This window comes from Paramisgurnus dabryanus, chromosome 12 (assembly GCF_030506205.2).
Source record: "Paramisgurnus dabryanus chromosome 12, PD_genome_1.1, whole genome shotgun sequence".
NCBI classification, from domain to species: domain Eukaryota; kingdom Metazoa; phylum Chordata; class Actinopteri; order Cypriniformes; family Cobitidae; genus Paramisgurnus; species Paramisgurnus dabryanus.
Window position 1 is genome coordinate 23662769 of NC_133348.1, and position 25442 is coordinate 23688210.

The 25442-nt window shown below is 39.7% G+C and overlaps 1 protein-coding gene across 5 annotated transcripts; it reads right to left on the reverse strand.

Moving 5' to 3' along the window:
* Window positions 1-355: 355 nt before the first annotated feature.
* On the reverse strand, window positions 356-23511 carry kctd1 (potassium channel tetramerization domain containing 1). Of its 5 annotated transcripts, XM_065257271.1 has the most exons (6): window positions 23073-23511; window positions 13533-13628; window positions 8272-8462; window positions 6538-6682; window positions 3834-4139; window positions 356-1388 (listed from the first exon to the last, which is right to left on the reverse strand). In XM_065257271.1, the coding sequence occupies exons 2-6, from the start codon at window positions 13587-13589 to the stop codon at window positions 1224-1226; spliced, it is 864 nt and encodes a 287-aa protein (XP_065113343.1). In that variant the 5' UTR covers window positions 13590-13628; window positions 23073-23511; the 3' UTR covers window positions 356-1223. The 5 variants fall into 5 exon arrangements, with proteins under 5 accessions (XP_065113343.1, XP_073667530.1, XP_065113345.1 ...); XM_073811429.1 differs by lacking the exon at window positions 13533-13628 and having other exon boundaries at window positions 8272-8482; XM_065257273.1 differs by lacking the exon at window positions 13533-13628 and having other exon boundaries at window positions 8272-8459; window positions 23073-23510.
* Window positions 23512-25442: the final 1931 nt, after the last annotated feature.

Below are 25442 nucleotides of genomic sequence, written 5' to 3' on the forward strand. Positions count from 1 at the left end.
ATCAAAGTACCGCGAGAACGATGCGAAATTATACGTTCGCTCTCGCGGTACTTTGATGTCATACGCCAATAAGTTTGCGCAGTGCAGCACGAAGTCGCTAACGTCATCATTCAATAAAATACAACGCAATTAAATTAACATGTTATTTTTTAATGCACAATATAGTACTTCTTAAAAGTTTAAAGAGGGTCTTAACCCTGGAGAACCCACGGGTCAAATTTGGCGAATGTTAATTGATGCTAAGAGAAGGGTTCTTGGGTTCGCTAGTCAGGGTAAAAAAAATGGTTAAAAAAACAAAGTGGTTTATTGCTTTGTTTTAGGCACAATTTTCAGAATCGTAATAAACAAGTCGTGGTAATTTTTTAGAAACTTTTATTAACAATGTCACATTACATTCTTCTCAAACTTGGATTATGAACCAGTTTTAAGTGTATGGCCAGAGACTGTCAACTTATAGCCAAACAAATAATGAAAACAAAAATTTCCTGTAACATTTAAATAACTTTTTCTCCAGGTTATAAACAAGTTACTATTTCACTTGACTGGCTTGGCAATTTTGCTATTAGAACAAATCTCATATAATGCCAAAATGAAATAATAAGAACCCAGTTTGGGAAAGAAATATTTTTTTTGTAATGCAATATCTTAAATTATTTGGTTTCATGGCTGTTTTTGACTTAATCAAGGCTCATCTTAAAATCCCAAAAATAAAAAAAGTCACTGCTGTGGTTTAACCTGTTGTTTGTTTTTATATATACTTCTCTAATTGTATGTGTCAGGGAGCTACATTAGAGCTGCTATTCCTCTCTGGTGTGATGCGATATTTATGAGAGAAACACTTGAAGATTAGCAACATAAATGATTCATCAAACAGGTTATTAAATAAGTATGGCTGATGAAATTCTTTACAGGATGTCATATATGGAGTCTAACATCAGCTTCCTCCCCTCCTAGCTGTCATCATGAAGACAAATCTGGCAAAGGAGCAGTCTTGGCAGTCTTGAAGTTTTAAAACAAACCATCACAAAGTAAATCATTTGGAGACTACTCGGCATAGCCGGAGAGATTAGAAAAAAATCCCATTTGAACTTTAAACAAAACGTTTCTTGTTTATTTATGGACAGTAACCATGAAGAAGTCCACAGCATAAAAAAAACTAAAACATCCCTTATACTCAGGTAAAAATACCAAATGCAGTTTATTTTTTCTGTCAGGGCGGGTGGCTATTCCATCGGTTCCTGTTTGATCCGAATGACGGAGGTTGTGACCCCGCGGTGGCTTCGTTTGATTTCTCTCCTCAGAACGTACTCACTGAACTGGGTTGAGTCCACACCGCCTCCACAGGAAGCAGCAATCTCAAAACCTCTCTGCTGCAGTCGCTCCAAAACCTGATAAACAAACACCAAATCATTCATTGTTTTTTATAACATTATTTACAACTAATGAATCTGTTAGCAGAATAAGTTCAGTTACAATGACAACACAAAATTACAGCAAACACAAGAACTGAATAAACCAGATATCTGAACACCACTTGCTTATTCTCCATACACATACGTAAAGGTGCTATAAAGAGTTCTTTGCAGCTATACCATAGAAGAATCATTTTGGTTCCCCCCAAAACACTCTCTCTTTTTTATGGTCTGAAGAACCTAGTTTCTTTTTGAAGAAACAAAAAGATTATGCGGATGCTAAAGGTTTTTTATAGAACCATACAGCTAACACAGAACATTTAAGGAACCTTTACTTTCCCAGCCACTCTTATAATCTGTGATAAGCTCTCGGCACGCATAAAAATCTGCAATTACTTGATCATGCTAAACCTACAATTTTAGTAAAATTTTACTATTCTCAAAATTCTCTCTGACTAATCATTAAAACGTTGCCTCAAGGCAATGCAGAATCCAATTTATTGTTGACATAGGCAACCAACATTCAGCATGTAACACTGTATGTTTATTTCTCTCCATCAAATACTTTCCATTTCAGTGAGATCCCACAATAAAATAGGATAGGAGTTTCTGGTACAACAGATGCTACTTTGAATTTTTTGTATAAAAAATAATTTAAACATGTGACCTCTTGCACAAAAGTCCTGTTGATGTTTGCTCCACAACACCGTAAGCTTACATTACTGTGGTTTGTGGACAGCTCTTCCTGTTTGTCTTCTCCAGCATTGGAGTATCATTCCTTTACTGACACTATAACGTTGCATCCGAATGCGTAATACGACGAAGTACCTACTGCTTTAGCGTAAAAACAGTATGTGTGGGTGCAGTAAATACATTTCAGACATACTGCATCTGTCATGTTTTCATTGTTGTGCGATTCGTATGTCCTTTGACCTATGATGTAATCAGAACAATACATTTATTGAATACATTTCTTGGTACCTAAATCACATAGAGCCACACGGTTAATAGATTTTTATTATATTTTCACGTTTTGGAATTTGGCACCTCCTCAGCTCAAGGGATAGTGTCCATCGAATGCACGTTTAAAGTGCACCTATTTCATTGCTAAAAACAATGTTATTATGTATATTTCATATAATACAATGTGTTTGCGTGGTTTATGGTTAAAAACACACTATTATTTTTTTAAATACGGCACATTTTTAGTTCCAGATTTCACTCTATTCCTGAAACGCACAGATTTGAAAAGTTCTGTGTCCCTGATTGGCCAGCTAATCTGTACGTTGTGATTGGCATGAATACCTCTGACGTCAGCCGGAAATGAGACGCTCCTTACCATGTTTGAAAGATTCGGTCACAATGCAATGCTAGGAGTTAACTTACAGGCTGTGAGTCCAAAGCGGGAGGAATTATGATAATGTCGGTCTTGTCTACTTTACCAATCCCAGGAAGTAAACTGTTGCCTACAATCCGTATGTTTGTTGTATATTCCAAGAAAAGAGATTTACGTTAGAGATGATAACTCGTGTACTGCACAGTTACACACCAAAGAAAATGTAAAAACGTGAATCAGACAATAGCTGCTCTTTAAATATGTTATTTTTTTAATAATTTGTTTAGGTCATTTTGCCTTTATTTAATAGACAGTAATCAAGAGACGACAGGAGAGTACAGGACGCAGAGAGGGGCATGGGATCAGCAAAGGACCTCGAGCCGGAAATCGAACTCGGTATATGGGAAGTGCGTCTGCACCACATGTGAGAGCACTGTCCACTACACCATCGGCTCGCTCCGACATGCTCTTTAAAAATCTTGATGGAAGTAGTAGTTCATCTGGGTCATTTTCATTTTTTTCGAATACTATGAATTCAAACATACTTGATTCTTTTGCCTTGCCTACTAATATAGTATGAACGTAGGCGATTTCGGATGCAGCATAAGCATACAATTTGTTTACCATCTTGGTTTCTCCATCTTTTCTCTCACCACACCTTTCATTTACAGGTTAAAGTTCAGGTTACAGTATGTCTGTCTTTCCTCTTATAATACTTTTGTCCTTCAACCCTCAGTCTTCTCAATTTTGCCGTCTTCTGCCTCTACATTTCTCAATCTCCTGTTTCCATTAGTGTGACGGCGAATGCCATGGGGCAAAAGATTTAATAAGCAAACAGGATTAGACAGCCTCTAAACACACACACACACACACACACACACACACACACACGCACGCACGCACGCATACACACGCATGCACATGCACACAATGAAATGGTTCCAAAGCTCAAAAAAATTCTGCATTCATTTCTATATTGAATCATGGACCAGTGTACCAATGTGTTCGTACAACCATCTGAGAAAGTAAAAGATTTGTTTGATGTTGTTTGGTCGATGTTGTTTGTGTGAGGCGGTGTTACGCACCTGTACAGAGTTAAGGTGGCAGTATCCATTGAGAGGGAATCGGATGACATGAGTGGAATCGTGGTTCCAGCCTGCGTTGACGGAGTTGCACATGACGTCTCCTATCTCCGGGAAGATGTCCTCGATGAGGGCTTTATCGCCACTGAGTGTTATCCTCTCTCCGAGCTCTGGGGCCACGCGCACTACCACGCACTCACACATGCGTGATGTGTACCTAGAGTCCTGCTCAGTACGCCAGCGCTCCAGCTCAGCCTGTAGTGGCTGTAGTTGGAAATACCGGGCCTCCTCATACAGCAGAGAGTAGTCCTGCACACAGATACAATTGAGGTATTGAATAAGGTATTTTCATGGAAATACCATCAGTCTGATCTCATGGGAGTATTTTAGTACTTGATGTCTAAGTCCTGTATGTTATGTGTAATTATGAATTTGTATGATGTAAATTGCTCAAAAATGTATGATTATGTGAAAAAAAAAGAGTAGTACTGGAACCCCATCCCTAAACTAAACATTACTTCATGTTCACTGGTTTGCCTGCGCATTCAGTCTATTGAATGATGGTAAAATAAAACTTGGCTTGCTGTCCTCGGAAGTAGCTCGAACCCGAGGCTCGGCTCGAGCCCCAAGTTCAAATCCCCCCATGGTAGGGCTGTTCGAAGAAAGGAATGAGCAAAAAAAGGAGATTTGTGGAGGAGGAGGGATGCTGGATAAATCGTCATTAGGAAGGCGTGGAGATTGACTCGCTTAAATGATTGACAGGACTGAATGTTTAGGCTCCTCCCGAACCTACGTTTAAAACTTCATTTAAGGCGAAATCAGATTGTCCTAAAATGCAGAATTACGAATTCATACAAATTATCCAGGTAAAAAAGTGCACTAAAATACACTTTAATTAAGTATTTTTTCATGCACTAATTCTGTACTTACTATACAATAACATAGTCTTTAGTACTTCTTAAGATAAAACATTTTAATTTGGGTAACACACCTAATGATTTTCACACAGATTATGAATTTGATCATAAGGACTGATAATGCCTAGTGCTCAGTCTTTGTTTACAATCACAGATAAAAATAATTTATGCAAGAAACACTCTTTGGAGCGGTTTCACAGACAGGGTTTAGGGTTTAGATTAGGCCTTAGTTTTATTAGAACATTTAAGGTGTTTTACAAACACACCTTACAAAAAACAATAATGGTGTGCATTTTAAGACAAAACAATTGCACTGATATATGAAGATATGTCAATACAAAGTATTTTGAATTTTAGTCAGGCACTAGGATAAGCCCTGTCTGGGAAGCTGCTGCTTTATGTCTGATGTGTCCAGTCTTAGATTGTTTTAGCAAGTCCTTACGTGTGTCCCCAGCATAAGTGTACTCAACTGTGCTTTTCTAAGACTATTTATTTCAATAAACTTAAACTTAAAACACCTAACTTAAACTTTTTAAAGTGAACTGAAGTACTATAATACTTAAATTAGTATATTTAAAGTGTTTGGTTCGAAAACGCAATAAACGGCATTTAAAAAAAAAATGTTACAGCCAAAATCAGCATTGTATCATCAGGTCAGTTTTAAAAAGTAAATTCTTCATTTTACGCAAAATCTGGTATCCACCGTGTTATTCTGTCACCTTTTCTCCTTTTTTCCAAACCCTGACAAACGCCAGTTCTCCTTCTCTGCATGCAATAAATACGATTAACCAATCACAGCGCACCATTCCAGGCGTTTTAAACAATAATGGTAGTGCTTTGAATACACACGGAATCCTAGTTTTCCTCATCTACTTTGCACTTCATGATCAACAAACAAACAAAAACAAAACAATACTTTTGACGGCATTGATAAACCTGTGGTGGTTCTCTGTGGCGGGGAAGAAACGTAAGCCATCAAAATTGAATTTATATAAGCCATCATAATTTACGTGAGAGGCACTCGAGCGAAGGAAAAATGCCTCAAGCTTCTGTCATGCTAACACATTGACCCCAGGGGATCTTAGGAAAAACGTAAAAAAAAAAAAAACTTTTTTACTCGAAGTCAACGAAAATCGATGACAAAGTAAGTGTTTGGATTAATGCCATTAATGTTTATTTTTTTATTCAGTGTATACCACTAGTCAACTTAATGAATGTAACATGGCAAAGATGAATGCACATTTATATATGGATTCAATAGATTGGTCATAATTGCATTTTGTGGAAAAAATAATCTGTTTTTACAATAAATATTTGAAAATCAAATTATGGATTTGAATTTTTTATGTTTTTATAACCTAAAGATGCTATGTAAAAGTTTGTAACAGAAAATAGTGGTAGCTTGTCACTTTCTTGGTATAGAAAACACATTTTTACTCAAATTAGTCAAAATGGATTCATTGCATTTTGGAACCAAACTCTTTATTTAAAATGTATAAGTTTTCCCCCATATATTTAGCACAAAAAATAACTATCTACTTCAAATGAACTTTCTGGTATTTAAATATATTTTAAGTAGATTAAAGTATACTTTATTTTTACCAGTTAGAAACTGCCGTGGGATTGAAGTATTTAGTTTAATAATACCCAAGTAAACACTTAAACAAAATAATATTCAAGTTATTTAAATAATTAAAATCCTGGTTTAGGACAACAATTTTATTTTATTCCTTTACTTTTATTCTATATTTTGTAACTTCAATATGGCACCAGCTAGGATGAAGTCTTACTTTAAAGTCATCCGGGATGAGCAGTTTTGAGGTCCTGAGGAAGTTTAATATGTAGCGGAACATGTGTCCATCCCGATCTATAAAATAATGCTGCTTCAGGCTGTCCAATACGATGGGCTCCGTGCCATCAAACAACCGGCCAATCCTGAGATAGAGAAAAGGAGAGATATTGAAAAGCTCAAACAATCTTACAAAGGGTTTTATTGTCATCTGCTAAGCTACAATTCAATAATGAAATAATGTGTGCTCAATGTTGTTGTTGTTTTTTACTTTTTGTAATTTAACATTCCAGTTATATTTAGTTTTGTAAAAGTATTTTCATTAAAAAAAAAATTGATATCACCAAATCATTTAATCTACATTTATGATGACACTTTATTATGATAGCACTTTATTAAAAATTGCATTTTAAAATAACTTCATCGTGAGGAAAGTTAAAAGTTTTGTCAAATTTTTAAGTGTTTGCTTACAATGAAATGTAATATAAATGTGCTATTGTTGGTACATTAAGCAGTGAACTGTAACTACTGTGACTCTGGCATCTCCATGGCATAAATGATTCAGCAGCATGGACTAAATCTGTCAGATGACACACAGAGAACAACTAGGATCTGGAATTTCCAAAGTTTCCGGCAGAAAATCTCTTTTTAGTGCCTTTGGGTCAACTTAACAAGACCTTTATTTGTGTAGCTATTTTTCTATGTAACCTCTTTTAAGATGCTATTGATTTCGAGTTTAACTACCCCAAACATCACTAAACACAACATCACATCTGATGAAGCCCCCTTCCTGTCTTTTTAGGCAGCTCTTTTTGTCAAAACACCCAGTTAGGATATGAATTAAATCATTCCACCTGACACTGTCTGAAAACATGAAATCTGAAGTTTTCTTTTTTTTATCAAAGCACATATAAGGGCACTAAAAGTTTATTCAGTCAGCACTGATTCCCCCACAAATCGTATCCTGCATCAGCATCAGACAGGGCATAGCTGAAGGCAGCAGCCATCATTGCTCCTGACGACGCAAATGTCATCATGCGGCGCCCTGTATCCTGGCTCTCTGGTGGGTGTGTTGTCATATTGTTGTGTGCAATAAAGTAGCCAAGGGTGAAACAGATCACAATTGTCACCGTTAGATATGCCTACGTCTTAGAAACATTTACTCGACCAAAACACAGGCAGATTATAGCACTGGATCAAGCTGTTTCCTTGGTTGGGCTACATCATGTAGACCTGATCGAAGCCGTGTGATGCGATTTGAGATAATGCGAGACGCTGTGCATTTAAATGGGCACCGTAAGAAGCAGTGGGAAGCTAAAACCGTGCGAGACACATGAGCAGTTGTGAGACAGGATGCTAGTCTGGCTCAAAGCGCTTCGGGCTTCTTTTGGCCTGTGCTCTGATGTTTAACTCAGTCAGTAGCTACAAGACAATAACGCTCTTTGGCATTGCAGAAATATAGCGGTCAGTGAGCTAATGAGCACAGACAAGCTGCACGCATATATACACACACAGGCATACGGATAAAGCGTGCATCACGCAGGCATGTTGAAAGTATGACATCTGTTTGAAAAAGTTTAGGCAGACTGCCAAACACATTATATTACAGGAGCGTAAAACAATAATAGGAACAAAATGTTTCAATAGACGATTGGAGTATTTATCTGTGCATATGCAGAAAGACACTTTGTGTAGCTATTAAAATATAACTTATAATAATGTGCATATATTTTACCTGGATTCTGGGTATTTGGTTAATGTGGCCAGGCTGCTGGTATACATGTGACCCCCTACGTCGATATGCACCGGCGCGTTGGCCTTTGTGAGCTGTGCAGGTGTGGGGATGCCAGCTGTGCCCAGGGGGGAGGCGGGCGAATGTGCCAAGAGGGGCCGGGTTGACATGCCCACACTGTTGCTGCGATTCTCCTGGGGAAGAAGAAACATCACTATAGTCAAGATTATCATGCTGGAAGTTTACAACAGTCATGAAATAGTATTTCAAATATGAAATGGTGAAATAAGATAGAAACAAAGAAAATATACATAAGACAGACCTGATATCATCCAACAGGAATTGAATGGATTGTTAAAAAGTGGGTATAAGGTAACAGAATAAAGCATAGTGATTAAATTAAAAAGGGTTTAGTGATGAATGGTATTAAATGAGCCTGAACTAAAAAATTACTGTGTTTCAAAGAATTGTAATTATTTTTTACTACTTTTAAATAGTTATGGATGAACTTATTATGCGCAAAAGGACCAGGAATGTGTGACCACTTCATTGCCCTTTCTGTCACAACCCCATTAGGAGGAGGTATTTTAACATAAACTACACACTAAATTTTACATTTTTAATTTAGTCAATGCATTATATGAGTGTGAAATGAGAGCACAGTGATAGATCTAAACACAAATACTTGATCATTTTTTTCTTGACAATTACACCACTAGGACTACTGTAAGGAATTAGATTACCAATAGCAGCATTAATGGTGATTTAACCATCAGCAATAAAACTACATTTATTACAAACACCGCACTCTCATTGGCATCAGTATGGCCTCAATGCATTGGCATTATTTGCTTGTGTTTGCCAAGTCTCAGTGGTCACTTTCTACTGAGGCTAAACGAAACAGCCACAGGCAAATTCTCCTCTAAAAGATTTGAAAAAAAGCACAAACTGTAACATAAGTGTACTAGTGTACCCTTATGCGCAAGCGCATATCAGTGCACATTCGCCCAGAGCGTTGTAAAGTTATCCGAGTCGACTGTCTTTGAGAATGAGTTTAGCTGGTTGCCTTATACAGCGACCTGAAAAACAAGCATTAACCCTTGGTAATACACAAGAAATGTGCAAGTAAACATGCATCCAGGCTAACACATTAAAACACTAATGATAAACATGTCTGGCACAACTGGATGTTTTTAGCGAGTGCTATTTTCTGATGCTGGCTGAGGTCTGATGCCTGTGGGCGGACTAACTTGGGTTAAGAAAAGCATTTTTTTCTTAGCCAAAGTTGCTGTTTTTGTCAGGCAGTTAAGAAATGATAGCATACGGTGGAATACGTTATTTATTTATAAAAAACCCTAATCCTATAATTGTAAATGCGATGCGATACAGTAGAAATGTCATGTGATGTAGTTATAAAGCAGTGGTTCTCAAACTTGAGGTCATGGTCTCTGGGGGCCCCACTAAATGCAGTCAGGGAGGGCCCCAGCTTTATGACATTTAATTAAATTTATTAACTTATCAAATTCTGTGTAATCAATCTTATTATTTAATATGTATTTCTTTTACGTTTAAGGTTGTTTTATGTAATAGTTTTTTTGGGGATGGACCCACACAATGTGGGCCACATGCTGAAAAGTTTAAAAACTTCTGCCTTAAAGAAACTGTTCAGTGTTGTAAAGGAAATTAACAATGCAATAAAGTAACAATACTGGCAGTGTTGGATTGTTACATGCACCATCAATATTTTATTATTCCACTGCAACAGCTGATTTGTGGTGTTTCACATGAATGTAATGTTTTAGTATTGATTTTAATTCATGCTTAGCTGAAGTCCTGTTAAAATGTGGTTATATAGGGAAATAATCACATATTGCTGTTGATTATTTTGTGAATTGAGACCCAAAGAAATGTACTGAGATACAGAGCTCTGTATGCTTTAAAGCCTGTGATATCAGGCCTCAATAATAATGATAGTTCAATGGCACAGGATCATGGCTGACAGTTTTTCAACATTTGACAGTAGCTGCAGTTCAAACAGGGACAAAACCCCTCCCTTTCATTTTAATACTCATCATGCTCTGCTTTAAAAGTGCAGAGTGCAAAATATCTTAAAAACACTTTGGAAAAGAGAGTCAGGCCGACTACCAAAACACACTTTGTAGCCAATCAGCAGTAAGGGGCGTGTCTACTAACCCACATCGTTGGTTGCGTGGGGCGGGTCTATCAAAAGAAGGTCCAAATTCTATTCGGGTAGGGGCGTCTTTGTAGAAAACATTGAGACATATATTTATTATATAAATTACTGAGATATGAATTTTGGTCAATATCAATACAATATTTTTCAGTATGTTCAATACTCAACTCCCCCTTTAGTGGTCGCTAATTTATAATTACCCCAGACACAAACTTTTTTTAAAGCATGCTGTGAATTTAGCTACAGACAGAGAAAAGAACAGCGTAATACTTGAACATCCATAATGAGAGAATAGCCGAGAGTGTACAAAATGTACAGGCATAAACACCTGAGGATAAATCACACTGTGCATATTAAAGAAAAAAGACGCATGAGTGGGTATCTGTGGTGCTTTTACTGGAGCACTGTGTTTGTTTAAGTATGGGCATTAATGTAGCTGAAGTACACACTTGACACACTACAAGCAGCTCCCTTCAGTTGAGGGTGTTTAAGAGTCATTGGTTTTGCTGAAGCTCTGCACAGGTGCAGTATTAGCTCATTTCTCCGCAGGCAACGAATGTTTTTATTTTTCCCACTCACCTTCAAGCTAAGGGTAAAGGCCCTTAAGAAAAGTCAGTGCCTGTTTTTGTGTAGCCTACTTACAAAGCACAATAATACACTAAGATATAAAAAAATCAATCTTAATCACATCCCCAATGGACCACCACTGGCTTCAAAGCAAAAAGAGTGTGGACTTTAAAAGCAGGAGAATAAGGCGGATAAAGATAATTACATATATGCAAAGAAATGAATGGCTTAGAAACAACAGACCCTTAAAACTTCAAAGACAAACAAACACAAAAAAACATCAACACATTGCAAATAAAACTTATGCACTTGCTTGGTGAATTTTGTTTTACGAAAAAGGAAACACAAATATGAGAATAAGATATATGAGTTACAATGTAACAACCTGAGTTATAATGAATAAATGCACAAAATGATATGCGACAAATGTTTCATCCAAAAATTACAGAGATGAGACATGAATGTTATTTTATTTATTTATTTGCATAAAAATACGGTGTATAAATACAATTTTCCTTTGAATGATCTGACTAGCATTGACCAGAGCCAGAAACGGATTTCTAAACTTGCTTTAAACTGTTTTACGCGTCATAACAGCTTTGCAAAAGACATAAAATCGTTATTACCTGTGAGACAAGCATATGAGGGCTCTCTCCGTTGGCTTCGCAATGAGAGGTAACATGCGCTGTGACGGTCGGCGTGCCCGCGCGCTCCACGCCAGAGCGCGCGCAAAGTCTTTTTGGCGATGCCCCTGGTCCTGAAACGCTTACAGGATAGACGAGCGGCCGCGGGCGTTTGATCACTTTCTGCGGTTTAAACTCAAGCTCGGGCTCGTCCTCGCACTCCTGTGTGCAGGTCAAGTGATGCGATAGGCACGTCCCGTTGACCGTTTCCGGGGAGACGCTGAGAGGCGCAAACTTTGACCCGATGCCCGCAATGCCGTTGAGCGTTGCTATGGAGACGGCGCCGATGCAGTGGTTGGTGTACGTCTTTGACAGTTTGGCGGCCCGCGAAAGCATCTGCATCCTCGTGCCCAGCAGGTTTTTACCAATAGCTTTATTCTCGTACCAGGTCGTGTCGCTGTCACCGCAGTGATCCCGCGGGCGCTGGAAGAATGCTTTACAAAGAGGATTGCGCTTAGACAGGTACCTCACGAAGCTTGCGTACGGACAAAACTCCGTGCCGGTCTCGTACATGCGGGGCAGGTTGTCGTCATCCGTATCTGATCTTTTTTTAGTCCACGTGGCTGAACGAGATTTGTGATACGGACCGAGAGCTTTAAAGTAGACAAACTTTCTTCCGTCTTCATCCATGGCCAGCCCGAAAGAGTCCTCCTCCAGCTCGCGCTGATTCTCCCGCCCCCTCGTGCAGAAGTACATACAAGTCTCAAACCAGACTTTATTGAGAAGCCCGAATGGCGAGCTTGCGCTGAACACAGCCGAAGTGTAGAGTTTTCTCAGGTCCGAGCGCGTAATGGCTTGCTTCTGCACCACGGGACCTGCGCCCTGCTCTTCTAGTTTACGTATAACCGCGGCGAGCGCGAGGTTGGCACTGCGCAGCTCGGGGTCCTTGGTGAGGTCCAGCGTGCGGCAAAAGGGGGGCTCGTTCAGGTACCGGTTGAGCGAGCTCCTGATGCTGATGAGAGAGGACTTGCTGTACAGCTGTCCGCTTTTGGAGCGCGCTTCAGAATAGAAAGAGCGCAGCACTTTGCAGAGCGCGTGCTTGTCCATGATCTCAAAGTCTGTACTTTGCGCCTTCTCAGTCAGGTATTCCCTAAAGATTCTCACCGCGTATCGGGTGGCCAAACGCGTGTTCTCGCTGAGCCTGGAGTGGTCCAAAGGAGAGCGATGCATGTCTCCCTCGGGTTCCGAGTTTAAAGCTGCAAAATACGGGTCAACGGACTCCAGCTCGTCCCCGCAGTGCTGGTCTGTATTCCGCATAAGGACCGCTTCTCCCGTTTCCACGGTAGCGCAGTTGTCGGGCTCCCCGCACTCCTCCCACTCTAACTCGGCTTCTTCTTCTGACACTTCTACCTCTTCCCCTGTAATCTGGATCTCCTGGATCTCTCCCTCCTCTTCCTCTCGTCCTTCGCCCCTCTCTCGATCCCCTGACATCGGGTCCGGTTCATCATTACAGCAGTGGTCCCTGCTGCCAGGCATTCTCGCCATATTGCAGTCTGACAGTGTATGAGTCCCGAGGCAGTGCGCATGCGCTATATTGGACCGCAGCGCTGAGAGCTTTTTGTGTGTTTTAGTGACCTTCAGCTAAGAGAACAGGCACGCGCTCTTAAAGGTGCAGGAAAGTGGTGCTAAAACCCTCAAAACTGAAAATATGCTCCCACACACAGATAAAGAGCAAAAGCAAGAGGAAAAAGCAAACAGTCAGCTATATACTCTATATTAGACTGCAGCTGAATTAGGCAATGCATTTGCAATTATGCCCAAAAATATACACTCACACACCTGCTAATTATTAAAGGGGTATGCAGCTCGGGCAGGCTTACTTGATTTGGGAGTTTCCAGTAGCAGCTGTGATCATGTCTGTGCCTTAGGCCATCCATATACTTTTATATCTTTCTATGGGTATGCGTGTATGCAGCCTTTTGTGAGAGAGAGAAAATGTGACAGATGGGGAGAGAAACAAAGGTATGGTAATATACTTATTATTTAAGTGTATTGTAAGGATAATAATGGGATGTAAAATGTGAAAACTCATGTAGTTAACCTCATGTTGTAAATTACAGTGTGGACTGAACTCTATCTCAGCTTTTCATATTGCGTGCCATGATGTGATTATATTTGTCATCTGCTGTTTACAAGTGGGTTTAAGTGCAGTTTGGTCACCATACATATCTTTTCCAATTTTAATTTTGAATATTCAAGTTGTTAAAAACTCCTACATTCCAAACGTTAAAGAGATAGTTCATCCAAAAATTAAAATTCTGTCATCATTTATTAACCCTCATGTTGTTACAATCCTGTATACCTTTTTTTGTTTTGATGAACATGGAGGAAGATATTTTGAGATATTTTTGTAACCAAACCGTTCATGAGTCCCATTCCATTCCATATATTCCTTTTTTCTACTATAAAAGTGAATGGGGCTCATGATTGGTTCGGTTACAAACATTCCTCAAAATATCTACCTTTGTGTTCATTGGAACAAAGAAATGTATACAGGTTTGTAACAACATGAGGGTGAATAAATGATGACAGAATTTTTATTTTAGGTAAACTATCCCTTTAAAAGATTTTATATGAAGACAAACACCCTAAAAACACTTTTAGGTACCTTAAAGGCGGGGTGCACGATCTCTATAAGCCAATGTTAACAACACCTAAACAAACACTTCCCTACCCCAATAGAATCTGGACCTTCTTTTGATAGACCTGCCCCACACATAAATGTGACCTCACATTGATAAGATAATCAAAACGGCATGTCTAATGAGACTGCTTTGATTTAATGGAGATTAAAAAACAAGGAGTGGGTGAATTTTTTCATCATAGGGTGGTTGTATTCACACACTGCCAACACACATTATGTCCAAACACCTTGTAAAAGTGGTTTTTGCAGGTGCCCTTTAATTTTAGGTAGCTAAAATGTTGCTATTTATTTGATGGACCACAAATGGGGACTTCTTTAAGAATCTTCAAACGGTCCTTTCAAATTGGTTCAGTTTACAAATCAGACTAAATTAATCATTTATGAATCAAACTGATTTAGTTCTTGAGTTCAACAGTTCTCAAATTCACTAGGAAGATTATCTGTATAAAATACCCCAAATTTCTATTTGTCCTTACACAAAGCTGTATTCAAGAAGACTCATAGCACACCTCAGTGTACTCAGGGTATTTTTCATTCTTTAGGTAGCTCAATAAATGTAATAATGTGGGACCCAGTCTGTGAAAACCCAGCTTTTTTGTGATTTGCTGTTTTCTAAAATCATCCCTAAAGAACATCCTGTGAAAATATAAGCTTGATATATTTTATATTGACAGAGTAAGACCATGTCAAAGATTAAAATCAGAGTTAAAATCAATCGTTTAAAAATCAAACTTTGATGCTTTAAATCTCATTATTAGATTATGATTAATTTAGCCTGAATAGGGTCACATATACTGTTGTACAGATAAAGCTGTGTGAAAATACTTCTGTTCCACGTTAAAGCGCATTAAATCCACATGGGTGAGAACTTTCTGGGGGGTGGGGGGGGTTGTTAAATTGAATTTTTACTTCAGTTTGAATTATTTCTTTCAGTAACTCTCCAGCATTGGTATTTTCATGTATGAATGATTCTCAAGTACTCAAGATGTAATTGCTTTTGGCTCAGTTAATAAAAGGCCATGAACCGTCTGTAAATACAGTCTATAAAATATGCCAGTTTTTATCCGATTCGTTACACTCACCCACTGATATAAGATCATTATAAATGAGTGACCTTGATGAAGAACACTATTCTAAGTGCTTCTACATTCACGCCTTTCTCTCTCTCTCTCTTTCTCTCCTTTCCCCTGTGTTTGTGTGTCGTGAGAACCCCTAGGCTACCACTGTCTCACTATGAACGGCACAGAGCTGAGGTTTGGCTCTAGAGAATAAGGCAGATGTTTGTCTCCGGCTCTGCGCCTCAGAGAAAGGCAACGCATGAGGAAGCGGATTTTAGAGCTCAGTAGGGCTCAAAGCTAGAGGAAGCCTAAAAAAACAGCTCTATTCATCCATCAGCGAATCAGGAGTGATCATCTGACTTATTAACTTTATACGGTTAGTCCTTTCATAGTCTTATGAGTATTCTCTAAGCAGACAGAGCATCACAACTATAAGTTCTTTTATTAACAAGCAATGCCAATTTTTTTGGTTTCTAGTTTTGTGGTAGACATACTGTAGACATGTAAATGAGCATTTTTTTAATCAGACTCTTAATGGATTCTGCCAACAAACTGATATTTCTGAATGGCCTGAGGCCAGGATTAAGCAGATTTGAAGGGAAAGTGTTTGACAACGTATAATTTGTGTATCGCATTATATTGATGGATGTATATAATACATGCTGAGAGCATTCGGTTAATATCATCATCTCATTTTTGATGAAAGTGGTGTTCAGTGGGTTTTGCGTCTGAGCTCCTCAATTTAGCCATGAGAATCAACTTTTGCACCCCACTATGCTCATTAAACCCCCAGGTCGTGGCCAAATTGTACACTGTCAGAAAAAAAGGTACAAAGTTGTTCCTTTTTCTTTCGCTGGGGTGGTACCCGAAAAGGTACCTTTTTGTACCTTTATGGGTATACAACACATTGAAATGTTGTACATTATGGGGTACAATATTATACCCTAAGGACCAATTGTGTACCTTAAAGGAATAGTTCGGCCAAAAATGATATTAAACCCATGATTTACTCACCCCCAAGCTGTCCGAGTAGCATATGTCCATCGTTTTTCAGACAAACACATTTTCGGATATTTTAGAAAATGTTTTAGATCTTTCAGTTGATTAAATGTAATGTTACGGGGTCCACGACCTTCAAGTCCAAAAAAAAGTGCGTCCATCCTTCACAAATTAAATCCAAACGGCTCCAGGATGATAAACAAAGGTCTTCTGAGGGTAACCCGCGCAGTGTTGTTGTAGAAATATCCATATTTATTACACGGCTCTCTGGAATGCTTGATTCTGATTGGTCAGTTGAGACATTTGCAGGTTCGTTCTTTTCAAATAATAACCGCTCCAAAATAATAACGCATAGCCGGACTACTTGCACGAGTAAAATCGCTCCGCGCCAATAAAGATCAATAAAGATTACTGTCTGTTTGGCGCCATCTTGTGACAAACACTCGACAACCACGACAAGACACAGAGAGCTTACTGAGACTGAACTTGACAAAATAGAGCATGACAGCTACGAAGCAAACACACAAAAAAATACAGAATGGGCATTAAAACTTCCCAAAGACTGGCTAAAAGAGAAAAAATGGAGACAAGTATGAAGCAGAGGATCTTAATAAGGTATTACGATCATTTTATGCATCTGTGCAAAGTTTCGCGGAAGGATAAAAATGTTAATTTAAAACAAATATGCCAATAAAATGTTTCAAATTCATATTCATGTCCAGTTTTTTTTCTAATGTGGCAAGTAGCCGTGTAATAAGCGGGATAATGTAGAGGCAGCCGGTAGTTATTGGGAAATAAGCCCCTTCAGTGTGATACAAGACCCTCCGCTTCGCGTCGGGTCCTGATCACACTGTCGGGGCTTATTTCCCAATAACTACCGGCTGCCTCTACATTATCCCTTACTTAAAACTTTATTAACGTAAATAAATACCTTCCGGTAGCGCCGCCATCTTAGACTCCTCTGTATTCAGGAGGTAGTATTAGCGTAGTGTACGCACTTTTCTTTGTGACGTATGACAAATTCGGAGGGCGGGGGCACAGAGCAGCAGCAGAGTAGCCTCCGTAGGCTGCGTAAGCTCTCATCCTGAATGCGGACGCGACTAAGATGGCGGCGCTACCGGAAGGTATTTATTTAAGTTAATAAAGTTTTAAATATGGATATTTCTACAACAACACCGCACGGATTACCCTCAGAAGACCTTTGTTTATCATCCTGGAGCCGTTTGGATTTAATTTGTGAAGGATGGACGCACTTTTTTTGGACTTGAAGGTCGTGGACTATGGGTGGACCCCGTAACATTACATTTAATCAACTGAAAGATCTAAAACATTTTCTAAAATATCCGAAAATGATGTGTTTGTCTGAAAAACGATGGACATATGCAACTCGTACAGCTTGGGGGTGAGTAAATCTTTAATATCATTTTTGGCCGAACTATCCCTTTAAGGAGCCACAAAATTAAAAATGTCCACCACAAATAGATGTTTGCACATCGCGTTTATCACTACGTCTGTCTCACATGCCAGTTTCTGTACAAACACCCATGGTTTCAGGCGATGCGCTCCACTGAGCCTCATTTAAAGAGTAACTAAACCCCTGGTCAGAGCCTGACTCCACCCACTGCAATATTTGAAAAATGCAAGAAAAGTGGGCAGATCCCAACGGAGATAGAGGGGACGAACTAAGTGTGTGGTGAGATCGTAACAAGGGCGTGGTGATCTTGAACCTGCTTACGTCACGAGTCATTTCTTGGACCCAACATCCAATAGGAAAATTCAACTGCAGTAGCCACCGTTCAACCTGAAGAGGGCAGCACTCAGACGTTTTTACACCATATATTGTAGTATTGAAACACTTTATATCCAAATGTCAAAAAACTTACTAAAATCAACGAACAGCACTAATAAAGCATCATTCTTACAGATCATTAACTAAAAAAAGTTGGTTTAGGGTTTAGTTACTCTTTAAGTTGCATTTAAGCATATATGTGAACGTGCACGTCACAAATGTGATGCCACAAACTGCAAGTCTTAAAAAAAATGTTATGGTGTTCCTGATTCTCAACCTGTGGATGTTTTCATCACTGAAATGGAGTTTTGAAACTTACAGCAATGCACAGATGACAACAGGTTTGATCGAGACGGCGCAAGCTAGCACGAAGGTAAAGCTAATCTTTACATTATAGCGATGACGCTGGTAGTGACGAATCTCTCAGACTAGGGATGCGCCGATACCACTTTTTTGGAATACGAGTACGAGTACGAGTACTTGCATTTCAGTACTTGCCGATACCGATACTGAGTACTTAATAAAAAACATGATTCAAATTTACAGGTAACAGCTTTAGTCATATAATTTAACAAAAAAACAAGTGACTAGTTTTCCAGTTTGTTGTAAACTCTGCCTCTTTGGACAACACAACAGGGAAAATTAACCCCTTACTCGCCGCTCAAACATAGACATTTCTCAGACCGTGGTATCGATCCCTGGTATCGGGGGACTTTTAACGAGTACGAGTACTTTAGAAAATGTGGTATCGAGGCCGATACCCGATACCAGTATCGGTATCGATGCATCCCTATCTCAGACCAATCAGTGATCTACAGTGTTTTTGCGTCATGTTTTGGTATCAGCTTGGGTCACTTGGAACCCCGACCGAGGTGGTACTAAAAAAAGTTTTGGGCACTACGTACTGCACCCAGTGGAAAAGCCCACAAAAGTAAGCTGACCCGACCCAAACTAAACCGTGGGGTACTATGCAATGGAAAAGCGCCTTTAGTACCTCCATCCCAGTGAAAGAAAAGACCAGTTTTATCTGAGAGTGTAACAGTTACCCATTCTGCTCTTGGCACACTATATAGTTAGTACGTGGGCATATTTGGATGCTTATGTCTCTTTTATCGAACACATCCGATTCAACTCTTCAGCTTATTACCAGAGCACTGCATGACCTAAAAGGAGTGTGTCAAATTAGACCTGAATTCTGCAGTGCAGGGATGCCCAAGGTATAGCTAGTATAGAAACTGCACACAGTTTCCTGGCCCTTGCTCAAGGCTCATAATGTGAATATAGCAGGACTGTGATCTCAGTAACTTGAGTTCCCTGGTTACCCCCAGCTAGAACTGAACCGGCGAGCTTTGTGTTAATAGCCCAAACCCCTAATCATTGAGCTACCACCCAGCAAAATCTAACGCTGGACCTGTATCTCATTTCCTTACTCCGCAGAGCACCCATATATCCCCGTGTGAGGATGAGCCACCATTTTGAAACGAGAGACCTCTCTTCTTTTGTCTCATTCTGTCATTCCTGCCCACAGGCATGTCACCAGAAACAGCTCTGACATCTCTCAAAGGAAAGAAGAGAGATAGAGAGAGTGAGAAAGTAAAAAAATAAATAAATAAACCTTCCCTTTCACATTTTAAATTCTTGTTACCAGAGCCCATTTCACACCTAGATACCCAATTAGCAATTAGCAAAGCTTTAAAGTGCAGTCCTGAGCTGGGGCCCTGATCCCGGCCTGATTTGTATGCGCTTTGTGCAGATAGCGATAAGAGAGAGGCTGAATACATGTATAGTTTTAAATTTAATTTCATAATCATTTGCATGGCAGGGTAGCCGGCGGGCAAGAGGGAAAATAACATGCCCGCTCTTCAAAAGGGAGATCAGGCTCGTTACATAGCTGTGTGGAGGATTGGAGAGGGGCTTTTTATGTGCAGGCAGGTAATTTGTTCCCTGACTAATCTAAAGAGATAGAGAAGTTCAGAGGAAGCACTTTTTAAAAAACAGTGTGAGCGCAGCATCACAAATCGCCTCTACCTCCGAGGCTTGGGAGAGAATGAAAGAGAGAGAGAGAAACACCAAGGTGCGATATAGCTGAACCTACTGCCAGAGCCCAAGGCTGTCAAAAAAAGTAACTACTGAATGTGTGAGTGTGTCTGGGTATGTACAGTTCGAGAGAGACAGAAACCATATCTGAGCGTGCCAACGCAGTGCATCAGAGATTTTGCATCTTCGGGAGAGCACTGGCCGCAATGTATGTAGCATTCAAATAAAGCACCTGTTAGGTTTGTTAGTATGGCATCCTGTAAAGTGATCCAATGAATCGCTGCCTAGATGGATCAACAGTCTTTGTTTTTCTGTAGCTCAACTGGTAGAACGTCACATTATCAATGCAAAGATCAAAGGTACTGATTGGGATTTAAAATGTATAGCCAACCGCACTGTAATTACTTTGGATGAAAGCGCCTTTGCAAAGTAAGTAATGTGTCTAAGTAAAGGTCTGTTTGGTGGATGGACCCTAAATAAGTCGAACCACTGGGCCTACAGTTCATTTCTCATCTATCCGGTACGGTGGATTTTTACAGAAACACGGAAGTTATCTTGTTCGTTTTAATCTTATCCATACTCATAGGTGCATGCCTTAAATATGAATGTGTTTGGAACTGGTGAAGACTGTATACAAGGATTAGTAACCTGCGTTTGAGGTGATTCCAAGCCCACATTAACATGTTGAATATTCTAGACGAGTGAGTCAGAAAACTCTGCAACTCTGCCCTAATCGTGGGCAGCAATTCAGCATCTGTTCTTTGACTCGCTGCATGCGATCTATTGTGTCCGTGTGCGTTTTACTGGGTGATTGTGTACTGTACAGGAATGCTTGTGTTCTTTGCAAGACCAATTACATTTGTACTTTATGATCCCCTGAAGTTATACGAGACTTCTTCCAGATTTAACAGATGAATCAGTGCTGATCTGAGCTTTATGCTTTGTTTTTATTTCCCTTGAGGGAACGGCAAACAGCATTGCTATAGGCAGCGGCGGCCGGTGACTTCTTTTTCGAGGGCGCTCGATGCAAAGTTCGTCACAACATGTACGTAGCCCGTCATGTGTGTGGTTCGTTTTTTCAAAATATGTGTGCATCACGTGTCTTGTCAAAATAAGTACCTGGGCAGACATGTCTAAAGGGTTTATGATAAAAGAGATGCTCGCGTTTGCTGGATAGTAGGCCTGGGCGAAAAATCGATTTAATGAATTAATTTGAATTTTTTGTTGTGGGCGATTTAAAAAATAAGTAATTCGATTTTTTTGTAATGGCGCATTTTTGGCTGCCCGGGGCTTCCGTAGCGTTATTATAGCATCATCAACAACATCATAGCATACGTGAAACAGCATCAGCAAGCGACAAGTTGTCTGCTGTTTGTACTTATTGCTTTTCTTAATAAGTGGGGGGGGGGAATCTGAAAAAATCGGAAGTCGAATTAAAAAAAATAAAATCGGAGATTTTATTTTTAGGCCAAATCGCCCAGCACTACTGGATAGATCCTCGCATAATCTCATGCGTAATCAGAGTTTACTGTTAAAGGGGGTGTCTTTCGTGTATTTTGTGAACTTGAGCGTCTCTTTCATCTTAAACGGTTTTGATGCGTGTGCAGCAGGCACTTATTTTGACAAAACACGTGATGCACATGGTTCACATGACGCAACAAACACATATTTTGAAAACGTAAGGAACACAAATGACTCTCAGAACGCTTATTTTGAAATTTGCGCCCCTCGGATGAGCAGTCACGAGCCATCACTGGCTATAGGCCAACTACAGACCTGTAATTCGACTACCGTATATTCCGTTTTTATGCCCTTCCTATTCATTTAATACCACAACAAAAAATATTTCTAATTTATTGTCAAATCCTGTTTAGAGAATCAATTAATCAATTCTAATGGAACTTTGTCTCTTTTTGAAAGTGTGCAAGATACTGCAACCCCTCCAGAAGTAATAAAGACTAAAAATAATAATAACCTGACGAAAATTTAAACATAAACATAAAAAAGGATTCACAGACAGAAGATAAAAAGCCCCCTCTAGAGCACAAAAGTTAGCTTTTTGTAAAGAACTTTGCTCAGGTCACCTATATAGGGGGCATATCTGAGACCTCTAATGACAGAACCATAATCACATCATTCACTTAAACAACGAATGGCAACCCCACGAGCCAGTACAACACACTTGTGCAACAGCTGTGAAACAACGCCACAAACTTCTTGCAAGAGTCCTAACAAAAGTAAACAGTGGTGCGACAATAAAATAAGTGTATCTATACGTGTGATGCTATTGTAACATGAGCACGTGTATGTTTCTCTCGCTCGCGCTAAAAATGTGCAGCAGCTGTACCGCGTCAGGATGAGAATGAAGGAATGTTTGATGGATATTTACAGGACTTATATCCATCAAACCCAAATTATTCAGGAAAATCGTCACTGGGATTAAGAAAGTGTTATTTTACGATTTGCGAAAGTGATCAAAGCTGCATTTGAAAATCAAGACCATGGCTGGTAAATAAAAACACCGGCGGCAAAACGGTCTCTCCGTTGCCACATTTGAAGGTATCGTAAACGCATTTAAATATATTACGACTTATCTGATCGCATCTCAAATCCGAATCACGGTCGCCATTACAACATCAGGCAAATCAACGCTCAGTTTAAACACAAACTAAGTGATGTTCGCGACGATATCGGAGATGAAAACTGTGAGAAGATAAATATTTTCCGTCAACGCGCTCATCCTCTGGCACATGCGTACATGCAGCTGCGCTCTCAAGCCCCGCTGCCTCACTCTATAGAAAAAACCCACAAAACCCAATCTGGCGCTTCTCACCTGAAACATGGGACATCCAGCGACGCGTCACCTCTCCGCGTTCGGGCTCCTGTTCGCCTCGCTCAAACGCTGAGGAATGAAGCCCAGCTGAAGGTAGCTGAAGCTGAAATCACTAGCAGTCGCTCCAGGGGTTTCACAACCCCTCTGGGCCAGACCCGGATTGAGAGAGAGAAAGAGAGAGAGAGCGCGCTCTCAAACAAACGCCCCTGCAGATCTCCGCTCACTTCAGGACAACTAGTGAATTAACCGATCACGCGAACGAGCGAAAAGATGTGCGATTTATCTTATTCTAGGTTATAAAAAAAGGCTCGGGTGTTTTTCTGCGTTAAACAGTCGTCCTCCTTCCTACATCTTGCAGCGGGGAGGCAGATTTGAATGGTTATGATTAGTTTTGATGGAACGCTGCCGCAGGCGCTTCCTGCAAATGGATGATGCGTGCGCGCGCACAAGCGCGCTCACAGAAGGGGAGAGGGCCGTTGCGCGGATTGAAACCTATGTCATTTTGTTAGTCTCGTGTACCTGTGTATGTTTTTGGGGTGACTTGTTGAATATGGTCATTGGCGATGACAGAATGAATGTGAATTTATGCTCACTCGTACCCCAATAAAACATTTTACATTGATGTGCATGCTATCACAATATGATTAATACCTAGGAAAAGTGGTAAAAAGATGGAAAGATAGTGACGATTTTAAATCAGCATACACATATACACACACAACCCTCAGGCCAGGGCATTATATGGCTGACTGCAGTGTTCCTGTGGATCTCTATGCAGACAGACTTTACTATCAGCATTTTATCTTTAGTTAAACAAATGCAACCTATTCCAAGAATCTGTTTACTTCCTCCTTCTTTACTTCCTTGCCTTGCTCTCTGCAAGTCTTGCTGTCTGTCTCTCTGACAGAATGAAGGCTGATAGAGGGTATTAATCTAAGTCCATTCTCATTGAAAGTGCTGCCACTCTTCCACATCTCTGGTAATGAGACACATCATTTATCTGCCTGTTCTCTGTGTGTCTAAGGTTGTCAGGCAGAACCATCAGACCCATTTGTGCGTGCGTATGTGTGTATCGAAGAGAGAGGAGGTAGGTAAGCGAACTGTGCGAAAAAGTGTGTTTGCATATGTTTATGTGCTTGTGTGGCACCTTCACAGTTTACTCCAGGCACTGTGAGAATCAAACAATTTCATGCAGCGAGCAGAAGGGGAAATGAACTGAGCCGTGAGCCATAATAAAATTATCCAAATGTTATTATGGCGCCGGCTGCCTCTGTCCTACTTTAATACACATTTCAGCTCCTGCGGGTCTCCTGCTGGCACTAGCCCTGCTGAATAAATCAACATTAGCTTATGTCTAAATTATTAAGGAAGTGACTTAGGCTCCTGTTTATTGTATAAATTATTAGGAGGGTGAAAGTGTTAAATGCTTGAGTTGCCATTTAAAATTCAAAATTCCCTAAGTAACGGCTACTTCTTCATGTTTTTGCACGGTGTGTTTGTTTGATGTATATTTGCCTGTGAGAAAAACTGTGTGTGTGTGTTTGCATTGATGTATAAATCCCTGGGGTTGATCTAAAAGAGTGAGAGTGTGTATTGGTTTTAAACTTTTATTATGGAATTAATGATCTGATAACTGCATTCAAAGCTGTTTGAAATGCATATAAACACATCTGTGACTGCACAATTTTGTTTTAAAAGTGCCACAAAAGTTTCTGCCTGATAGATATCAATGAATTGTTTTCCTATAACTCAACTAGTGGTGAAGTGTGTGGCAGTAGCAATGCCACGATCATAGATTCTCTCTCTGACAGACGACAGTTTAAAGGGGGCATTTCACAAGACTTTTTTAAGATGTCAAATAAATCTTTGCTGTCCCTAGAGTATGTTCGTGAAGTTTTAGCTTAAAATACCATATAGATAATTGTTAAAATTGCCACTTTGTAGGTGTGAGCAAAAATTTGCTGTGTCCTGTTAAATGCAAATGATCTGATCTCTGCACTAAATGGCAGTGCAGTGGTTGGATAGTGCATATTAAAGGAATAGTCAATTTTCTTAAAAGAAAAATCCAGATAATTTACTCACCACCATGTCATCCAAAATGTTGATGTCTTTCTTTGTTCAGTCGAGAAGAAATTATGTTTTTTGAGGAAAACATTGCAGGATTTTTCTCATTTTAATGGACTTTAATAGAGCCCAACATTTAATACTTAACTCAACACTTAACAGGTTTTTTCAAGAGTTTCAAAGGACTATAAACGATCCCAAACGAGGCATAAGGGTCTTATCTAGCAAAACGATTGTCATTTTTGACAAGAAAAAAAAATTCACTTTTAAACCACAACTTCTCGTATAGGTCCGTTCGTGATGTGC

What these genes read in the sequence shown, in the direction of transcription:
- kctd1 (XM_065257270.2), bottom strand. Translation starts at nt 13,197, where the DNA reads ATGGCGAGAATGCCTGGCAGCAGGGACCACTGCTGTAATGATGAACCG. An exon ending in TCATCCCGGATGACTTTAAA is followed by an intron (nt 4,140 to 6,537) that starts GTAAGACTTCAT and finishes ATCTGTGTGCAG; the next exon opens with GACTACTCTCTGCTGTATGA. An exon ending in GCCACCTTAACTCTGTACAG is followed by an intron (nt 1,389 to 3,833) that starts GTGCGTAACACC and finishes TTTGTTTATCAG; the next exon opens with GTTTTGGAGCGACTGCAGCA.